General features: G+C 39.6%; 2 protein-coding genes across 2 annotated transcripts; one reads left to right on the top strand and one right to left on the bottom strand.

Moving 5' to 3' along the window:
* The first annotated feature begins 583 nt into the window (after positions 1–583).
* Positions 584–7551, top strand: FGB (fibrinogen beta chain). The gene is made up of 8 exons (XM_066317706.1): positions 584–724; positions 2302–2505; positions 3271–3454; positions 4036–4263; positions 4860–4973; positions 5496–5618; positions 5807–6092; positions 6956–7551. The coding sequence occupies exons 1-8, from the start codon at positions 650–652 to the stop codon at positions 7182–7184; spliced, it is 1443 nt and encodes a 480-aa protein (XP_066173803.1). The 5' UTR covers positions 584–649; the 3' UTR covers positions 7185–7551.
* A 1665-nt stretch (positions 7552–9216) lies between these two features.
* Positions 9217–15989, bottom strand: FGA (fibrinogen alpha chain). Its single transcript, XM_066317715.1, has 6 exons — positions 15888–15989; positions 13940–14068; positions 12874–13057; positions 12434–12579; positions 10425–11493; positions 9217–10063 (listed from the first exon to the last, which is right to left on the bottom strand). Exons 1-6 carry the CDS (start codon positions 15936–15938, stop codon positions 9354–9356), a joined length of 2289 nt encoding a protein of 762 aa, XP_066173812.1. The 5' UTR covers positions 15939–15989; the 3' UTR covers positions 9217–9353.
* Between the last annotated feature and the right edge of the window lie 4145 nt (positions 15990–20134).

Genomic DNA, 20134 nt, shown 5'->3' with positions numbered 1-20134 from the left:
TTGGCTTATGCTTACAGTATTCATCTAATCTTTAATAAATCAAAAATATTACTTTTATGCAAAATTATAATGTAATGAATACAATATACATTTTTTTTTAACTTTTATGTTAAAAGATCCAAAGATTTGCATACCAGTCAGGCACCATCAAACTATTTAGAAATACACAGAAATCTGTATGATGTGAGTTGTCTTTAATACACTATTTCCAAAATGTTCACATTTTCAGCAGAGAAAAGAAAAGTAGCCTTCATAACATGGCATCTAATCATTTTTTTCCCTTTGGCCATTCACCTTTTCAGCTGTTTTAAAACACTTGTGATTTTTGAGAAAATGGTAACCTTGTGTAATCTAAGCAGGAGGTACTTTTAAGGATCTGAACATGTATTTGGTGCCAGCATCAACAGAGATCTCTGGCACATAAAGATAAGAGTTGTCCAGAGGAATTGCTCAACCACCAATGTATTCAGGCACAGAGTGAAGAGTTGAATATTAACAGAGAAACTCTGATTGCTCAGAAGGGTTGATCCTATCACTGTGAAGCTGGAAGTTAGTGCTGCTACATATATATAAAAGAACAGAGGTGACCTCTCCCTGTCAGAACTGATGAAAAGAGAAGATCACTGAGTAGCCCAAGCAAGCCAGCACCATGAAACTGCTCCTGCTGTTCCTGCTTTGTGTTTCCTCCGTTCAATCCCAGGGCTCCGTTGACTACGATGAGGAGGTTGTAGTACTGATATTGAGTAATAATTTGTCATTAATAATTGATTTAATTTAATTTAATTGCATGCATAACCTACTCAGCTTATGTGTGTTAGCTAAATTAGAAGTTGTGGGAAAAGATAATCCAGTGCATGTTTTTCGTCTGCTTGAATTGTTAAATTAACCTTTTATATGTTACTCCACAATAGTTATTTTCTGAGTATGGAAATATTTTCTTCCTATTTCCTTTTCTGTAGGGAATGAAGAATGATGGTAAGATTAGTTATTTAGCTGAATTTAATAAGGATACTAATTTAGCAATGTTGACATATGATGTTACAGGCAATTAGTATTAGATATAAAGGAGTAGAAATAGGTAATTAATCATGTCCTATCTCAAAGACAATAAAAACTTTTCCATGGAGTCAGAAGACATTAAAAAAACCCAAACCCAAACAAACTACCAGTTTGTACAGCTTAATATTGGAAATTAAGACAAATTAATATTGGAAATTAAACAAATTAAGACAGATTTAAACAATTACTAAACAGAAGGAAAAGCAATGAGAATCGATATAAATTGTTTCATATATCTTTATTTTTGTTTACATAAAATATTTTAGTGGGAAACACAATTTAGAATTTTGGTACACTTTTTCATAGTTTGAAAATCCCTGTGAAAATTAAATTTGTCTGGATAGTCCGGCTTTCTGAAAATCTAAGGACACGTGTCTGCACACTGACTACTGAAAACACTAACGCTAATGTGTTAATTAATTTTCAGCAATTATGTGTTTTGTATGCTCCTTATTTCTGAAACTACTTGAAGCCTCTGATGCTGGATCCTTTCAAATGTTTGTTATTTGGAGCTAAGTCTGAGTTGGATTGGAAATGGCTGTAGGTTTTGATTCAGTAGCTCAAACTATTAATTGGATTTTTTTGTTGGAAAAAGTGCTTAGGGACCAGGCCTGTTTTCCTTGCTCAGCCTCTTAGACTTTGCTGTTTCTGGCAGATATTGGGAATGTATGCATCAGAGGGAGCTCTACAAACCTACTCTGAGAGATGTTATTAAATGGTTTTCCTAATTTCACCAGTTAACAGCTGGTATGTGGCCTGAGACCTGATGACGTATTTGACTGTGCCCTGATTTTCTGAGACCTTAAAAATATTCCTTAGCCCAATAAAAAAACTGGGACACTGAAAATGTGCTGCTGAATAAGCTTCTAAGCCCCAAGGATGTCTAATTACCTCTTTTTGTAGCCTACTACTTCAAGTTTCATGGTGCTTAGTAGCTCTGGACTATGTAAGATTTATTCCTTGGTCAAAATCAGCTATTGAAATATTGCTTTACTTTGGTTTGAAGACTTTTTAGTTTATCTATACCTAGGTATAGAGAGTGTGGCTAGGCTTAATAGGGAGGGGATAGGAATGACTTTTACATAATGTCAGTATAATATTTCCGTTACGGCTTTTTCATTCCATTCCCTGGGTTTCCTTGCTGTTTAAAATACTAAAGAGTGCTGAATGGATGCCTCCACCCCATGCACCCCATTTTGCAACAGCAAAATCCCAGACTCAGAGAGTTTCATCTCCACGCAGGATGAGAACCCTGTGATTGACATTCGGGGCCACCGACCCCTGGACAAAAGGCGTGAAATGGCGCCCACGGTCCCATCTGTGGCACCTCCCATCAGTGGGGCAGGATACCAGGCCCGGCCCTCAAAGCAGGGCAAGACAGGGGACAAGAAGGAACAGATCATCCATCTTGATGCTGGAGGCTGCAAGCATGAGCTGGACGAGCTGGTAGGTGTCGGCTGTTGAGACAGCTGGTGACATACTGTCCTTTCCTTCTGGTACACCCAACACTAGAGTTTTCCTTGCCAAATAAAGGACTGTCATTCATTTAAAGCAGTTCAGCTTTTCCTCACTTTGCTTGGCTTTGCTAGGACTGCATTCAGAAGGGTAATGTGTCAGAGTCCATGGGATTAGTGGCAGAGTCAACCTGCAGCAAAGCTGGGGAGATGAGAGTTGAACTGTAAACCAGGGAAGGAAGTATCTATGGGTTAGCCTGTGCCTTATGCCTGGCTTTGCACAGGTAACTATTAAGGGCAGGAAAAAACCTCTGCAGAAGTTCTGGATTCAATTTCAGACAATCTTAAGAAACCCTTGGGACCAAAGAAACCCCAACCTCCCATGTGTTTTTTAAAATTGGTTTCAAAATGTAGTTCTAGTCTACCCTCAGTCACTGCTGCAGCTCTTACAGGACAGCACACCAGCATGCTGACAGCCAGCACACCTTTTGCTGCCTTGCAGCAGTCTATCACACTGTGTCTGCCATGATCTTTCCTGGCAAATGTAAGCTGTAACAATGCTGAGAGGCATCTTAGTGACTAAGAACAATTTTAAGTGTCGAAGCTGCCAGCAAATGAAGCTTGTTAAAGCTTATCTAGATTCTTAAATTTCTGTTCTCACATTACAAACTCTTCACTGTGTCCAAAGGTATGGTTGTTCACTGATGGGACAAGAACATTTTTACTTTTATTCACAGCCCTTTTTCCCTCTTTTAAGGGAGTGCTGTGTCCAACTGGATGTGAGCTGAGAACTGCACTGTTAAAACAGGAAAAAAATATGAAAGGAGTTATTAGTGATCTAAAAGTTAAAGTGAACACACTTTCTGAGAGCACTTCAACTTTCAATGAATATGTGACCATTCTAGAAGATAAACTGGTAAAGAGACAAAAACAAAGAAAAGGTATGCTATTTCTATGAACTACTAGTGTAAGTGGTATTGAAGTTTCATTGACATTCCTACAGTTACTCTTTTATGGGACTTCTTAAAGAAATTAAAAATACCATGGAATATCTAGGAAAGCAGGGTTCTGTGACAGTGATCTCTTAAGTCTTAAAAAACATCCTTTGAGGGAGGCAAAGGAATGGATCTCATACTTAGGCAAGATTCATATGAGGCCTCTAAGTGTACATCATTCACGTGTTCCCCTTACCTGCCTTCCTGTGCCCATCCAATCCATCTATGACCAGCCTCTGGATTGGCACCATGGCTCCCCAGAAAGAAGGGAATTACTGCTCTTTGGTAGAGTAAACCACCACTGATAACTCTATTAACTAGCAAAGTAACAGCAGTAAACATGTGCCACTTCCCTGAGAATATATGCATAGTTTTTGCACAGTGTAGAAAAGTAAGCAATAAGAAATGCCCTTCCTGCCTTCCTTTCTAGTGGCATCTCAGATTGTACTGACAAATTGCTCTTCATCATTTCCTAATGGGGAAATGTGTTGAAAACTAATCTGCTTTTCATCTCTTTGCTTTTCTAGACAATGATGATTTACTTTCTCAATACAACACGGAAGTGGAACTGCAGTATAATTATATAAAGGATAATCTGGACAATAACATCCCATCCAGCCTCAGGGTCCTTCGTGCAGTTGTGGATTCTTTGCATAAAAAGATACAAAAATTGGAAAATGCCATTGCTACCCAGGTGGACTACTGCCGTGGCCCATGTTCTGTCTCCTGTAATATTCCTGTGGTTTCAGGCAAAGGTACTCATTCAACTATAATGACATCTTTTCTCCCATTTATGTCACTATGCAAACTGATGGATGCATCTGAAGCCTGTACAATTGATCAGAGTATGAGGAAAGATGGAAAGTGATCCTAGATTAAAAAAAAAAAAAAAAAAAAAATCACTTCTGGATCACTATACTGGTCAGACCAAAGATCCTTTAATCCAATATCAGTCTTTGTAAGTGACCAGTGGCATTTTAAAGAAATATGTGCTTCAGGGTCTTTGTTAGGTGGAGGTGATACATTTGTGACTATCATAGTTGTACTCTTGATTTTTTTCAGTCAAGAAAGGTTCTTTTTTCACAAGCTTTAGTTCAAGAAGTCATTGTATGGTATACAATGTTGCATCACTTAGTTTTAAGTTTCAGAAATTCCTCTTTGGAAAAGCTGCAATGTTCAGTATTCTTTCTCCCATCATTCTTTCACTTGATGTATTACAGAAATCACAACAAAAGTAAAATGCTATCTATAGAGATTTAAAACTGTTCCTATATAACAGCAAACCAAAGGATAAGAAAACTATTAAAGTTCACAGATCTTTCAATAATAGTCTCTGTTTACATTCTTGCAGAATGTGAGGATATCATCAGAAAGGGAGGCGAGACATCCGAAATGTACCTCATCCGGCCAGATCCGTTCACCAAGCCATACAGAGTATACTGTGACATGGAAACAGATAATGGAGGTTAGTGTGAAACTATGCTGTTATAATATTAATTTATCAATGCTACCAAAAAATCATACTAGTAATTTGTATTTTATACAGAGAAATACGAAATTATACTTGGTAATTAAATATTTTTGACTCATTTGGGGAAGCCTTGTTGAGGTCATCTGCTGATGCAGAATAGGATATTTCTGTAGTGAAACTGGAAATAAATTGTATATGTATTTTACTATGACCATCAGGGATGGTGCATAGGTGGGCAGGCAAGGACAGCCTGGCTCATTTCTTACCCTGCTCCAATGCACTTGACAGAAGACCAGGGCCATCCTTCAGGTTCTGCTTTTTCCACATTTCCTTATGAAGCAAGGTTCTACTTAAGTGTGAGCAAAAGGGCAAAGCTGAACTCAAAAGCAGTGAAGGACCTGCTGCAAGGAAGCCATATGCTCCTCTGGTCCTGGGGTGAAGTTAAAAGGGCTATATTGTAATGTTTGATGCTCCTTTGGTGCTGGTAATTTAATCTAAATACTCCTACTCCTGCAGGCTGGACTTTGATTCAGAACCGCCAGGACGGCAGCGTTAATTTTGGAAGGGTATGGGATCAATATAAAAAAGGATTTGGAAATATCGCAAAGAGTGGAGGGAAGAACTACTGTGATACACCAGGTAAAACACCAAGCATAAAATGCAAAGTGCTGTTCTCACTGAAACCATTCTCTCCTATTTTTTGAAGCTCTTAGATTTTATTTTTTTTTAATTAACTAATCAACTCCAGCAGACCTATAGGCAAATAATAAAGTTGCCTTGAAATATATTGCAATGTCTGTCTCACAGACCTCTCACTTGTTTCTTAGGTGAATATTGGCTTGGAAATGACAAGATCAGCCAGCTTACCAAAATAGGGCCCACTGAAGTTTTAATTGAAATGGAGGACTGGGATGGTAATAAAGTATCAGCTCATTATGGAGGTTTCACCATACAGAATGAAGGAAACAAATATCAGCTTTCAGTTAGTAACTACAAAGGCACTGCAGGCAACGCGCTGATGGAAGGAGCTTCCCAGTTGTATGGAGAAAACAGGACAATGACAATTCACAATGGCATGTACTTCAGTACTTATGACAGAGACAATGATGGATGGTATGTACTTGCACTAGACATTTAAAATAAAAAAAGAGCTGAATACAGATGACTTCTGGAATTTGCCATTAGTTTTCAGAGCATTTTTGTAGTATGTCAAAGCATGTTATATTCCTGCAAGTTACCAGCTAAATGTCTATGCAGTTCCCTTGGCAGAGACAAGGACAGATAAAACTATATATTATGTTAGTTGCAGTCCACAACCAAGTAAAAAGCAAGCATGCTGAGTTTTATTGATTCAATGAATGACTTACTACAGACAAAGCAGCAAATATGGATGCAATATATTCATAGTCAGAGACTGACAGTAGCAGTGCTGAGGACACTAAATAAGAATATTGGTACTCACTCTAGTAAAACATCATGGGTCCTGAAGAAAGAGGCAGGTAGCATGTCAATTTAAACAGCAATGTTCTGCCTACTCAGAAGACAGGAGCTTAGTTGTAAAGTACATAAAAGAGCACTGTATTCCAATCTGTGCTTAATCTGATTACATATTCATGAATGAAGGAATTGTTTAGGCTGGCGAAGACATAAATTTCTCATTGCTAACATTAAATTTCATTGATATTGTAATTATCATTATGAATGCAAGTAACTATAGTTATCAATCAGTAAACCAAATGACATTCCCGAAGAGATGCAACTAAAATTTGATTTGTTTTTCTTAGCTGCTTTACCTTCTGAGTGTACTGTGTAGCATACACTTGTGATGGTCAGTCCTTTATAGAAAGTTCAGAGAGGACTTAAATTGTTTATTACAGTTTGAAAACTTCAGTACATGGGCAGGTCTATGTACTCTGTTGATCTGTTAGCCTATATTAGAGATGTCACTTTCAACGCCTTTTTTTTCCCCTCATCAGGTTAACTTTAGATCCAAGAAAACAGTGCTCCAAACAAGATGGTGGTGGATGGTGGTACAACCGCTGCCACTCAGCCAACCCCAATGGCAGATACTACTGGGGAGGGACCTACAGCTGGGACATGGCAAAACATGGGACAGACGATGGTGTTGTATGGATGAACTGGAAAGGGTCGTGGTATTCAATGAAGAAGATGAGCATGAAAATCCGGCCATACTTTCCACAGTAACCATTATCAGAATGTACAGATTCAGGGATTTTCTTTTAGTATTTGTACATGGTTATCTTTTTAGCATGGTACTCAGTCTTATCTTTACATATGAGAACCAAATCTGCGTGTACAACCATATTGTGACCTAAAGTGAAAAGCTGTGTGAAATTTAAATCTAAATCTGTCTGATGAAAATAACTCACAAGTGTATTTTTTCCATTTTTCATTTGTGCACAAGACACAATTAACTATTATAGAATAACACTGATAAAATAAAAACTACTTGTTTCACTCTTTTACAAAGGCCTTTTGTATCTCTTTTAAAGAAGGAGAGGATTATTTCTAAACATTTTCTAAAAACCAATAAAGTCTTAAAACTAAAGTATTCTTCATATTATTCCTAAGTATCTGTGCATAATCTGGGGAGAAGGAAATGCATTCCACTAAATAAGAGACAGTTATTTTCTTTTATATTATAAAATCAACAGTAACTACCTGTGTAACAAGTTGAGAAGGAATAAAATTGAGAACAATATTGAACAAAGGAGTAGGTCACCGGTCCCTTAGCTCAAATCCTGTTGCTGGATAAAATATGTCCTTTTCTGGGACCTGGTTCACATAATTGCTTTCCCACATACGTGTTTTTCACACAATCCCTATCATGGCACTAGAGTAATTAATGTCTCCAGTCATAGAGTAGTGGAAGTCGAGTTTTTTCATCAAATGCAGTAGTCTATACTCCCTTGAGTAGACAAAGACAAGACTTCTCAACCCTGGTGAACAGGATCAACACCTCCCAAAGAGGTCTGCCTTCTTTCACAAAGGAAGGGGCCCAGATGACTAGGGGTGGATGGGTCCCACCTGAAACATTCAGTGTTTATTTAATCTGTGAAGCCCAGGAGGGAAAGAAGGAGACATAATGGCAGCTTCTCACTAAAGGAGCACAAATGTTCAGCATCCGTACAGGCAGGCTTCCACTCAGGCTAAGGAACAAAAACATAATGTACAAGTGGAAACCTGTTTTCCAAAATCACAGACACCTCCTCACATGAGTGTAAAGATGTCTTTGCAATTCAGCAATATTTCCAAAAACGGTTAGGCAGTGGCTGTGTTTGAGAAACACTGAAAAAAGGCTAAAATTACCTGCTTTGCCAGTATTTGACGATCTTGTTAAATGGAATGCAACACCTCAGTGAGATTAGAGATAAGAAAGTTTGCTCATGCTTCTTTCTAGAAGCACAGAAATATTACATAGTGTAAATACTTGTGTAATTTTATGCCATAAGGTATAAAGGTCTTCTCTGGTCTTCTGTAATTGTGTGACCAATATAATTGATATTCCATGCAGCCAGCTTTTGTCTAAAAATCCTCACCACGCACTGTCAGCAAGCTCATTTAAACTTCTTATCCTTAGTAAAATTCTTTGCTTGGCACATGTGCTGAGAAACATTCAGGTGGTTCCTCATCTTGCTTGTTCTGGTTAGAGTCATAACCTTTTAGTGGTTACTAAAAAATAATAGGCTGTTTGGGGAGTTGCGTTTTGATGAGTTATCATGGAGTTGTCTTATTTTGAAGCTACAAGTATGCATGGTAAGCTATCTGTGAGTCATCAGTGGGATGGAAGGTCTATGTCCATATTTATAAAACCAAAGCTTAGGAGATTCCTAAAAGTGTGTCCTAAAATGCATGCATTCTTTATCAAAGTATGCTCCCTGATAGGTGTGTGGCAAAAGTGAGAGCCCATACCATCCTTGGTTCTGACAGCTGACTCCCACTGCTGTTGTGCTCCTCTTGAAATGGAAATGAGTGTGAATGTTGAACTTGGTTAGACTTTCACAGTCCCTGTCAGTGGAGGCAGGATTTCATTGTGAACATACTTCTAAACACTTCTACTTCTTTAACACTCCTAAGACAATGTAAATAACTCAAATTAATTTTTTTTATCTCAAGTTAAGGTGTAAGCTGCCAAAGACATAGACAAAGTTTATATCAAAAGGGTTTTTAAATCAATATTTCCTTGACAGTTAAAAAAAAGATCCAAAAAGTCCTGTTGATAATCAATCATTGTTTATTTTTTAATCTCCAAATATGCTCAGTTGCCTTCACATTCACAGGGTAAAGGTACATCATAGACACATATAAAAAAATCTTTTCAACTTGTAGTCATAACACACATTAAAGGCCCTTCTACAGGGTTTCTATAGGCCTGATTTTCATTCTAACAGTTTTTAGGGAATAGTCAGAGGCTTTAAATGGCAGCCAGACTACGCCATTTTCAATCTCATAGGGGACATTGTACCTGGGGTCGTAGTGGCCCCCCGGGTAGTAAATGCCATTGAGGTTGGCAGCCTGGCAGCTGTTGTACCACCAGCCCCCGCCATACATCTCGGCACAGTTTTCTTCCCAGTGGTCCTGGTCCTGGTCAAAGGTGCTGAACTTCATCTGGGCATGGGATGTGTACTCGGTGCCCTCCTCCAGCCAGCCAGTGATCAGGGCATCCCCAGCAGTGCCCTCATAGGAAGACACAACAAGGGTGTACCCTTCAGCCTCAGACCCTACCTGTATGAGATACTCTGCAAACACAGCATTTCCATCCCAGTCCTCTAACTCTACCCGAAGGAGAGTATCATTCTGAGTCAGTAAGTGTAGGTTTTCATTGCCCAGCCAAAACTCTCCTTGCCCCCTGCCATCCACGCTGCCGAAACCTTTCTTGTAGTCTTGCCAGGTCCGGTTAAAATTCACTGATCCATCCATTCTCTGTTGGATCAATAGCCATCCTCCCAAAGTGGTCTCTTGGTCGCAATAAACTGACAAAACCTTATTGGATCCCGCTGGCTTGATTTTGAAAATGCCACTTTTGGCACCAGAAGTGTGTTTCTGGCGGATATCATCACAGTCTAAAAAAAAAAGTTGATCTGGTTTGACAGAAGTTATCAGCAAAATTTAATAAAAGGTTCAGAGGAATCCAAATACCAATAGCTCAGAGAAAATTGTTAGTCATGTCTTGGACTATGCTAGGTATAGTGACAGGCAACATTAAAAAGAATTCAGAAAGAAAATTTTTTTACATATTTCTTAAATCGTGAATTGTCTATGTAATACCCGAGTATTAATGACATATTTTCCCTTTTGTTTCTGAGGTGGTAACAAACAGACACAGTGCTTGCATTTAATCATCACACTGTTGTACCACAGTATCTAAATCAATGTGTCAGGTTGGTCATGGATGGAGTTCAGCTCCATTACCTCAATAACTACCTCTTCCAGTGCTGGGTGTCCTTCGCTTCCCTCCTGATGGTCTGAAGCTGCGTGCCTGAAAGTCTGGGGTATCCTCTGCACTCTGCTCATGTTCCAACCCACCTAGCCGCTCATTTATGTCACGAGTCTTTACTGATTTGGTATCAAAAGTAGAGCCTCCCCTGTTCTTGAAACTAGAAGAGCTGGTCGCTACAGTCTTGGAGTAACTTGCACTGCCAGATGGGAATCCAGATGGCTGAAGTCTTCCAAAGTCATCTTCCTCCTCCTCTCCTAAATCTCCAAATTTGTCTTTTCCCCCATAAGTCTCTGAATGACTGGATACTCCTGTATCTAGGTGGCTACTGCCTGTGCCAGCTGCGTATCTGCTGGTTGTGAAGCTGCTAGATCCACCAACAAGCTTAGTAGCAGTGGATGGAGAGTCAGGGGTAAAAAATGACTCTAGCTCAGGGAATACAGTCTCTAGCTTGTGCAAGCCATCTGCACCACTAAAATGGTAGCTGCTCCCTTCCCCTCCAACATTTCCAGCTAAATAGGAGCAGTCTGAGCCATCAGAAGAAACTGTTTTCTCAACTATTTCTTCTCTAGGGCCATCAGGCCCAGAGACAAAATTTTTGGTGGTAGTTTTGGTGCATCTACGAACTGTGGAGGAGGTTTTGTCTCCCAGACTAAGGGTTTCTTTCCTATGACTAGGAAGAACTAATTTGCTGGTGTGTAAAGGTTCATCCCCTCTTGATTCTGCCGTGTGATACGAGCTGTCTCCTCGGGGGGGGTTCACATCTTTTTCTGCTCTTTCTAGTACCACCTCCATCTGCTTGATGTCATTAATTATGTTCAGAGCATGCATTTCTGGCATAGGCTTATGCTTAAAATGATCAGGAACATTAGAGTCCTTAAGTGGCCTCATTTTCAGTGTGCTCAAGGTGGTTGTTTGAAGCTCTGGGTGCAAGTTGATGGAGTTGGCTTGGGCAAGCTGCTTCTGGATGTTGTCGTAGCTTTCTTTGTCCACCTTGTAATCAAAACTTCTAGCACATGTTCCTTTGCAAGCTCGTATCTTAATATCAATGTCCACCTACATAACCAAAGAGAAGTAATTTGGTTAGGGAGCTTTACCAACCTTCTCAAGCAAGGATATATTGTACTAAACAGGGGAAAGATGAGAGGAGGAACTACTGCCTTAGTACCTCCCACCCACAGCTGAGCTTTTCCAAAGTTCGGTTTTGAGGTCATGATAGATTTATTTCCATTGTAAATACAACATGCGCAATAGCACCATGCACATGAGTTCCATGGAAAAGAACATTGTAGAAAGTTCCCAATCTCTGCCATCTTTATATTTGGGGTTTAGAGGTGAATTCCTGGTTTTGGAAGGAGTGTTGCCGTGTTGGACATGGTCCACAGGGACTGGGGCAGAAATGGGCCCTCCAAAGAGAGGGGAAGATTCTGTCATGGCCCTGCTGGGAGGTCTGACATCTTGGGGTTACCATTGCTTTCTCAAATGATCCAAATTATAGCTTTCTGTTCTAGGAATCAAAATGAGCCTTTGAGCAAACCCACTGTTTTGTGCTAGGACTTTTCCTTGCACTACCATCAGAAGAACTGTATGCAACCTGGGAACGCAGGTTCTAAAGCCAACCCTAGCTGTGGGCAGCAGTGGCAACACTGGGGCTGGACAGAGCACGTCGCCTTTCTAACTACTCAGCAACTCCTTACAGGAGGAGAAACGCCTCATACAGCAGCAGTTATCAGCAGATGGAGCATCCTTGTGGCCCAAGAGAGAAGCAGCAGACGGAACTAGGAACTCAGGGAACTTATGTTGGTTTCTAGAGAGCAGAAGTAGAAAACCAGGATGGGTAGAAGCCAACTCATTTGGGGATTTGTCTCAGCAAGTCAGATCCTGTGAGAGTTGTACCATATTTTCTCCTAGTTGCAGCACTGCTCACCATAAAAGACACATGCCCTTTCTGCAGCTATGCCCTGGAAAAAATGGGAAGTGTACAGCAGACACCTACCTCTAAGCGCTTCATCTCCACCACTTGTTCCTGGATGCTGCTCTGCAGAGCTTTAATTCGGTTCACTTGAGTGACAACTCTCTGCTTTAATGTCAAAATTCTCCGTCTCAATTCTCCTGACAGGCGACCATAAGTCTCATCAAGCTCTGAAACAAAAATGCCTCACAGTCAGCTATGCCCATAAAAATATATTTTAAAATGTTATACATATTTAGGAAAGAAATATGTAATTACACACATAATTTAGAACATATTTCTCATAGTACTGAGCAGATTAAAATTAAATTAATTTTTGCTAACTAGTTAAGAGTCTATTATTATGATTGTTCTGTTTCTTGATAATAATATCCAATAAAGCCTGTACTTTCACTACATATGGCTTATTCACAAAAAATTAGTAATTCAGTAATGGATAATAAAACTGGGTGCAAGATACTTACGCTGAGCACTGTCCAGATTTGGTTTTATTGCATTTACAGTTTCCACAATTATCTGATTGGACTTCTTATAGTTGCTTTGACTATCTGAGAGCAGCTTCTTGATTTTTTCTATTCTGTGACTATAGTCCTTGTCATTTTCATCAATCAGTCCTTGCATTCTGCATCCTGATGGACATTTGGTACCCTAGAATTCAAAGAGGGAAATAATTGTGCTAAAATCCTCAAGAGTAAACATCTTGTATAATGGAATCAATGAAGCACATCCTCAGAAATCTGCCATTACCGTGGAATGAGGAGCAAGTAAACCTTTCTTTCTTTAGTTTGCCCTCTCCTCTGTTCCTCATGGGTCAGATGTTTTTGTATATATATATATATATATATTTCCTAAAAGGTCTGCTGTAAGAAGTCTGTCATCAAGTTTGAGGAAGAATGTTAGAGGCCAGCATTTTTAAGCAGTTTTCCTCAGAAAAGTTTAATGTTCTGACAGACTTAAGCTCTTTGCGAAGAAGTCATCAAATAAATGTAGCATAGAAAAGGACTGAGATGTAAGAGATAAGAAAAAGAGACATTAATAGTTGATACACAAAGACATCTAGTCAATTATTATTCTACTGAGCATCTTGTAATCTGACTTCCTAAAAATTAATTAGTAAGTGTATGTGATTTCTAGCTACTTCTTTTCCTCACAACTCTCTTTCTGGTGCTTTTCTTTTATGAACTCCAAAAGTGGCAATACCAAACATCTGAAAATAAATAGTCCTTACATTTCTCTAGGGTAGCCTTCATTTATTTAATCCTTTTTTATCAGACTTACTTTCTCCTCTCATTCTGCACCACTGCAAACTTCTCCCTGTTTCTTTTGTCTTCATTTTTTCCTTTCTTCCTCTGTTTCTCACAGGATGTCTGGGCAGACTGCCCTGACCTGAAGCATTACCTCTGCCCTAACACTGAGCCCCGTGCTGGCCTGTGGCACATCACTGGTGTGGTGATCCAGCTGCTGATCCAGCTGAGGCCCAGGGGTGCCCTGGGGACGAGTCCCACTTTCACCCCAGTGTTAATGGCTCACCCAGTCGTCATCCGCGCACATGGTCCAGGTCTTCTCAGGCTGGCAGCTGGAGGGGGACTTGTGCCCTGTAAACCTGGGACCACGCACTCCTCCACCCTCCTGCTCAAAGGTACTTGCTCCATCTTGTGCCTGCCAGGAGGAAAAAGGGGAAAAGTAAAGCCAAGGTTAAGTGAACAGCTGTCGAGAGAGCAGAAACACAATGCTGATGCCCTCAAACACTCAGCTGGTGGGTGGCAATCACAGCCATCCACTAAGCATCACACCCAATGGTGCAGGGATTTTATTCCAATCTTTCTCATAAGATATGGTTTTGTTTGTTCTGTCAGAATAAAGCTTTATTCACATCTCTTAAAATTGATGCTTTTATGTAGGGAGCTAGTGATGCTCAGGATATATTATGATAATATCATTCCACAGAAATATTTTGTCCTGTGTGTAAATGTAAAATTAGGTTGAAATTAGACTGAAACTGGAAAAGTAGAAGTAGGTACTTTTAAAATACTATTCCCATTAGCTGCAATACTCACTTCACCACCTTCAGTATACACAAAAGTAGCTTACAGATATATGAATTTTTTTCCATTAGTGTTTGTGATTTTAATCACAGTTGCTAACTGGAAGCTTGAAGCACGGTTTTGCCTGACAAAAAGAGCAAGAGAGCTACTAATACAATTTAAGAAACCATTTCAGTGATGGATGGATTTCACTGTGCTAATGGAAAGGAGAAATAAATATGCTGAAGTTTTCTTCAAACCTGAGAAGAAAAAGTGATATATACATGCTAATTCTGGGCCAAAAAATGATAAAGATTCCTACAGTGTTATCACTTAGTAAAAAATTCTTTTTTTCTCTAAGGAAAGCTGTGCTTTAGGGCTTAAAATGTAATTAGGTCTGACTGGAATCCCCTGTGCACCTTTTGTGCTTTTCAAACATCATAATTAAGGCTTGAAAATAATAATGACCACTTCTTATTATGATTGATGATTAATTCTGAAGCTGAGAAAGTGATCCTAATTCTGAAGCTGAGAAAGTGATCCTAATTCTGGCCTCCAGGGTCAGAACCACTCTGAGGAACTGGAATGTCTTTATTAAAACCAGCAGATTCAAATTTGGTAGTTTGATTATTTAATGATTTGATCTGGCCCAAGTGCCTCCTAGAAGTAGCACATACATCCAAAAATGCCCTTTAGGCATTGACAGCTCCAATATGACTGCTTCTGTTTTGTCCCAACTGCTTCCTATAATGTCTGTGATTTGTTAAAACAGGCACTTTCTTAAAAAAAAAAGTCACAAAGAAAAATGTAAAGAATCTACCATAAGATTATGAACTGAGTCCTCAACTGGGAAAAAAAAGAGGTTATATTTGCACACTTGAAAAGCAAGTTTATCTCCTTCCTTACCAAAAATTTGATTTTTACTTAGCTCTGGTTTAAGCTGATGTTGCTGCTACAAGAATCCTTGTTTTAAAATATGTGTTTCATAATAAAGGTATTGTGTGTCATTTGTAGGTAGAAAATCCTGCTGAAATACTGTCCAAAGGAAAGCACAATTCATCCCAACAAACATGAAAATTCCTGAATGGCTGGAACCACTAGCATCCAGCCAGTTATGTTTAAGACTTAGAGCATCACCTATAAATGTTTGAATTCATGTTAATGGATTTGCTTTGTTGCTCCCAAAGCCAGGCAGATTCAGCAAAACCAAGTTAAGCAAAACTTTAGAGAACTGGATATTCCAAAAGTACTGATGAAACTTCATCAGTGAAGTGGTTACACTAAGCTGCTGCATATGTATGTTGTGTGTGCATTGAATTTTACAAGCTAGGTGATAGAAAATAATTATCTATCTCATGAATGAACATTAAATGAATAAATGAATAACATTGAATTAAATAAATGCTTACTATTCAAAGCAGAATACAAAAAGAATTAAGTAAGCAAATTCATACCCAGGCTATACTGAGGCACAGGAACACACAGAGGATCCTCACAGGTATCATCTTCAGGAGAGGAGCAAGAACTCTGACTGAAAGGATGCTCTTTGCCACTCTTTTGGTGCAATTTAAACCTGAATGTGAAGCTGAGATTAATCATTACGCTCCCTTCTGTTTGTAGAAAAAACATGCCAAATACCCCCCTCCCCCTTAGGTGATTACTTAAGGTCTCTTGCACAAGTTTCTGGTGTTATTTGCTCCAGATAAGTTTGTTCAACGCCAACATACAGGCAATACCAAGAATTCCAGGAAAAAATCCTGTCTAAAACTGTTTCCTGTAACTGGGCAGTCAATGAAGATGTGTGTGAGCCCCTAGTGGGATCCAGCAGTGCCTACCTGCTGGAAAACACTCAGTGTTTTCCACACTCAGTGTGATAGGCATTTCACTGCATAAACAAAGAGCTGATATTTCTGGATAAGAGTGGATGATGCTCTGCAGACTGCTCAAAGCTTCAAGGATTTTCCTAAGGTACATTACATTTATTCCCTGGCCATGACTTTCCCCTTTTCACAGTTGTAGAAAATACCAGGTGAGAAGGTAAAGTCAAAAAGTAGCTATTAATTTTTGGGATCCGTTTTGATAGTCTGAAGTCTTCAGAGCACACCCTATGTGCAGATCCCATTGCTGGCAGCTGCCTTTCTGTGCCAGCACTGTGGCTCAGGGGGAGCAGCTGACAGCCAGCTCTGAAACACTGCCTCCAGTCCCATAGGAACTGGGTGATCAGGGCAGGAATAGCACCTACTTCTGCAGGGTATCAGCTGTAAGTAAAGGACCACTGTGCCCCATCCTGTCTTGCTAACTGTATGTGTTACAATCTGTTCAATAACTAAGGCATCCTTCATAATGCAGATGGGATATGTCACTTTGGTTCTAACTTTTCCCAGTTTGTCGATGCTTGATTTTGTGATCATCAACAATAACTTAACATTATATTTCTAATTGAATAGGCCTTAAAAATCAATAGTAGTAAGAGCACATAAAGCAGAAGAATTTCTCCCTTTTCAACCATGCTGGCAGAAGATGTGACAATTTCCTAGGTGGTGTTCCAGGCAGTGGTCACCAGAGTAACAGGGGACATGACAAGTAGCATGTTCCAGACCTCTTTTGACCCTGAGGGATGGCACAGCTCTCTGGTGACACACAAACACAGTAAACTTAACTCTAGTCCAAGTAAAACTCGGCCACCAAGGCTAGAGGGACTGGAAAAATGTTGGTATCTGATCATAAACATCAGGTGAGCTAAGAGGGGTTTCCCGCTTGCTGCAAAAGGAACTGCTGGGGGAAGCTGGGGTGAAGGAGGAGCTCCTCAGGCTTTACAGTTAGGGGGTGAATCTGTGGCTGACCTTCAGCCTGTACCTCTGCTTTCATGTTGCAATCATTCAGTCACTTCTGACAGTGTTTGTTTGAAAGGCTGGAGGCCAAGAGTTATATAAACTTTGGATTTAACTTTAATTCAGGATCAAAGGACAGAAGTGCAGTTCACTACTTCATCTGCTCTGCTCTTGGTTGAATGCCAGAGTAACAGGCGAGGAGTCTGGGATTTAGATGTGGTTTGTGCGCTCTAGATGTGAGCTGCACCTTGTTTGCCCAGTGCTGTCTGAGTCTCGTGTCCTACCACCAATTCCCAAGTGGTGTCTTCTGCTCCTCTTGCCTGCTCATTCAGGATTCTTCTCTGGATACTTTGTCTCAGACTCCATTCTCCTCTCATCTTCACTTTCTCTTCATATGCTCCTCAAACTACCTAACCTTTTTGAAGTCATTACTAGTCATTCCCAGCACTTTGTCCCACATTTTCCCCATGCAATATCCCAGAACTGAGGAACCCAGAAGTCCAGCAGTCCACCCACCTTATTTGATTCTTTCTTCCTCTATCCCTTCCTCGTTCACTTTTTTGGTTTTTTTTTTTCTTGCCTTTGGAGTGAGATTTCTCTGCTTGTGCTACAGTGGTCTTTGGAAGAGTCACTGCAAGCTCAAGGTGTGAAAGAAAGGCCTTTAATAAACTTTTATAAAGTGAGAGGTACAGACTTTTCTAAATACAGGTAACTTTTATTAAAAGCTATGGTCATGTATGATAAAAATGATTTTGAAAAGAGAAATATACTCAGGTCTCCATATACAAAATAGGGGCAGTAAGTTCAATTGCAATGTACTTGCTTGCAAAAAAAATAATATTGAGAATATTATTCTCTTTTTAAGAGTTAGAACAAACAGGAGAGCTTTTCTGGCTTCTTTCTGATAGATAGGGGATTGGATACCATAGGAAAGAGCTTCCTGAGGCACAAGTCTTGCCAGATTTCTTTCAGGGTCCAGAGAACACAAGAGTGGGCTGAGATCCTGAAGACTCATTGATTAACTCTGGCAGAGAACTTCATTGAAAGATCAGGCTTCTTGAATTTGTTCACTGACCCTTCTAACCACTGGAACAAATGCCCCTCTCCAGAGATTAAAATGATTTGTGAAAACTTAAAGACACTCATCAGGAAACCATCTGGAATAATAAGCTGATCTTAGTTATGGTGAGCAACCAATAAAATGCTAGCTCATATCCATGAAATGTGTGTAATTGCAGCAGATGGTCATCAAATTGAAGCCAAAAATCTAAACCAGGAAAGGCAGTAAGAATTCTCACCTAGCAAAATGTAAATACAGATATCAAAGTGACAGATGTAACAAAGGAATATTTTTTTAAAATCCATGCTGCAAATATATAAATAATATCAACTTAAAGTCATGTCACAGGTGGCATAAATTGAAAACAGAAAGTGGAAGGGGTTTAACCAATGCTACTCAAGTGGCTGCACAACCAGGAGGAGACTGGGCTTGCCAAGCCTTCCCTTGCACCCTTCTCTCCAGCCTCTCTAGTCATAATGCTTCAGCTCCATGGAGACACAGGAGAGGCCTTACAGCACAAAATGTTCAGGAAAACTGCTTTGCTTGGTGAGGAATTGAGAGTCAATGCTGGCAGCAAGCTGTGCATCATGGCTGGTGGCACAGGCGCAATAGAGTTGTGCAGATATACCAGTTCAGTGGTGTGGAGGGGTCATCCCTCCTCTCAAGCTGTTGTTTACCTCATCTGACCCTAGCTAAAGATGCCTTCTTCTCTCCTGAGAAACCCGTCCTCCTCTTAGATTTTGGGCCAAGAGCAAAAATTCAACTATGCCAAAATCTTAATAGAAATGAGTTGGAGTTGGCAGTTTATCATGATATGGAGACTCAGATCCAGGGAAGATGCCCAGCACCAGCCTCACGAGACATCTGGGCATCAAAACTGGAAAACCATTGAGGCAGCATGAACTGACTGTAAGGTCTCATCACCGCAATGTCCTCCTGTCTCTAAAATAAAGCACTTCAATGTGCTATTTAAAGATACCAGGCAAACTTCTGATCTTTCACAAGTAGCTAAAAATAAAGACCAGGATACACTTCCTATTTCAATTCTCTAATGCATCAGCTTGAGATAGTGATCATTTCTAGCTCTGAGTGTATCTTTTGTTGAGCAATTTATCCACAAACCCAATTTGGTTTATTAACATACCCCTCAAAGGCACTCATCAGATTTTGAGGAGATACATTCAGACACCATTGCAAACTCTTTGCTGGCCTTGATCTGTTCTGTGGATCACATGGGAAATTATTATCAGATCCAGAGAAAGAAAATGCAAGTAAAATGTAATCAATTTCTGCTGAAAATTTTAACTTTTTTTTGGTTGCATGGCACTGAATATGTTGAAGTAATTTTAAAATATTTGTGGAAAAGAAAAGCAAATGAAGCTTATTCTGAGTAAACTTTGAGAAACTTGTTAATATCTATAGTCTGCAGTAAAATACCTGGTTTTGTTCATTGATACTACCTAGCATATCCCAATGGGAAATGTATTCATTACTTTGTGGTAAGCTAAGTTAAATAGTCTTCAGCAGCAAAATGGTAAGCTAAGTTAAATAGTCTTCAGCAGCAAAATAGGCCACTTTCAAGTTGCTATGTACTTTGACCTATGTCACCAAACTTCATTGGAAAACTTTAAAACATATGGATACTAGGCACATTTATGGAGAAACAGGTCAAACACGTGCCTCTAAACAAGGAGCAGGAACTGCTGGTGTGAAATTTAGAAATAACTGAATCAAGCAGGTTTGATCCAACTATCAAAAGTTTTCTTTGTTGTGTTCGGCCAGCTGTAGACCACAGATAACAAGCTCAGAC

This window comes from Sylvia atricapilla, chromosome 4, assembly GCF_009819655.1.
Source record: "Sylvia atricapilla isolate bSylAtr1 chromosome 4, bSylAtr1.pri, whole genome shotgun sequence".
NCBI classification, from domain to species: domain Eukaryota; kingdom Metazoa; phylum Chordata; class Aves; order Passeriformes; family Sylviidae; genus Sylvia; species Sylvia atricapilla.
The sequence above is the reverse complement of the archived record's forward strand: the minus strand, read 5'-3'. Positions and strand labels throughout refer to the sequence as shown.

Bases quoted from the DNA above. Each gene is read 5' to 3' on its own strand.
- FGB (XM_066317706.1), top strand. From the start codon at position 650: ATGAAACTGCTCCTGCTGTTCCTGCTTTGTGTTTCCTCCGTTCAATCC. The intron at 725-2,301 runs GTTGTAGTACTG...ATCTCCACGCAG, and splicing joins CCGTTGACTACGATGAGGAG to GATGAGAACCCTGTGATTGA. The intron at 3,455-4,035 runs GTATGCTATTTC...TTGCTTTTCTAG, and splicing joins GAGACAAAAACAAAGAAAAG to ACAATGATGATTTACTTTCT.
- FGA (XM_066317715.1), bottom strand. From the start codon at position 15,938: ATGATACCTGTGAGGATCCTCTGTGTGTTCCTGTGCCTCAGTATAGCC. The intron at 13,058-13,939 runs GTGAGCCATTAA...TTTGAATTCTAG, and splicing joins TGTGCGCGGATGACGACTGG to GGTACCAAATGTCCATCAGG. The intron at 10,064-10,424 runs GTAGTTATTGAG...TTTTTTTTTTAG, and splicing joins GACACCCAGCACTGGAAGAG to ACTGTGATGATATCCGCCAG.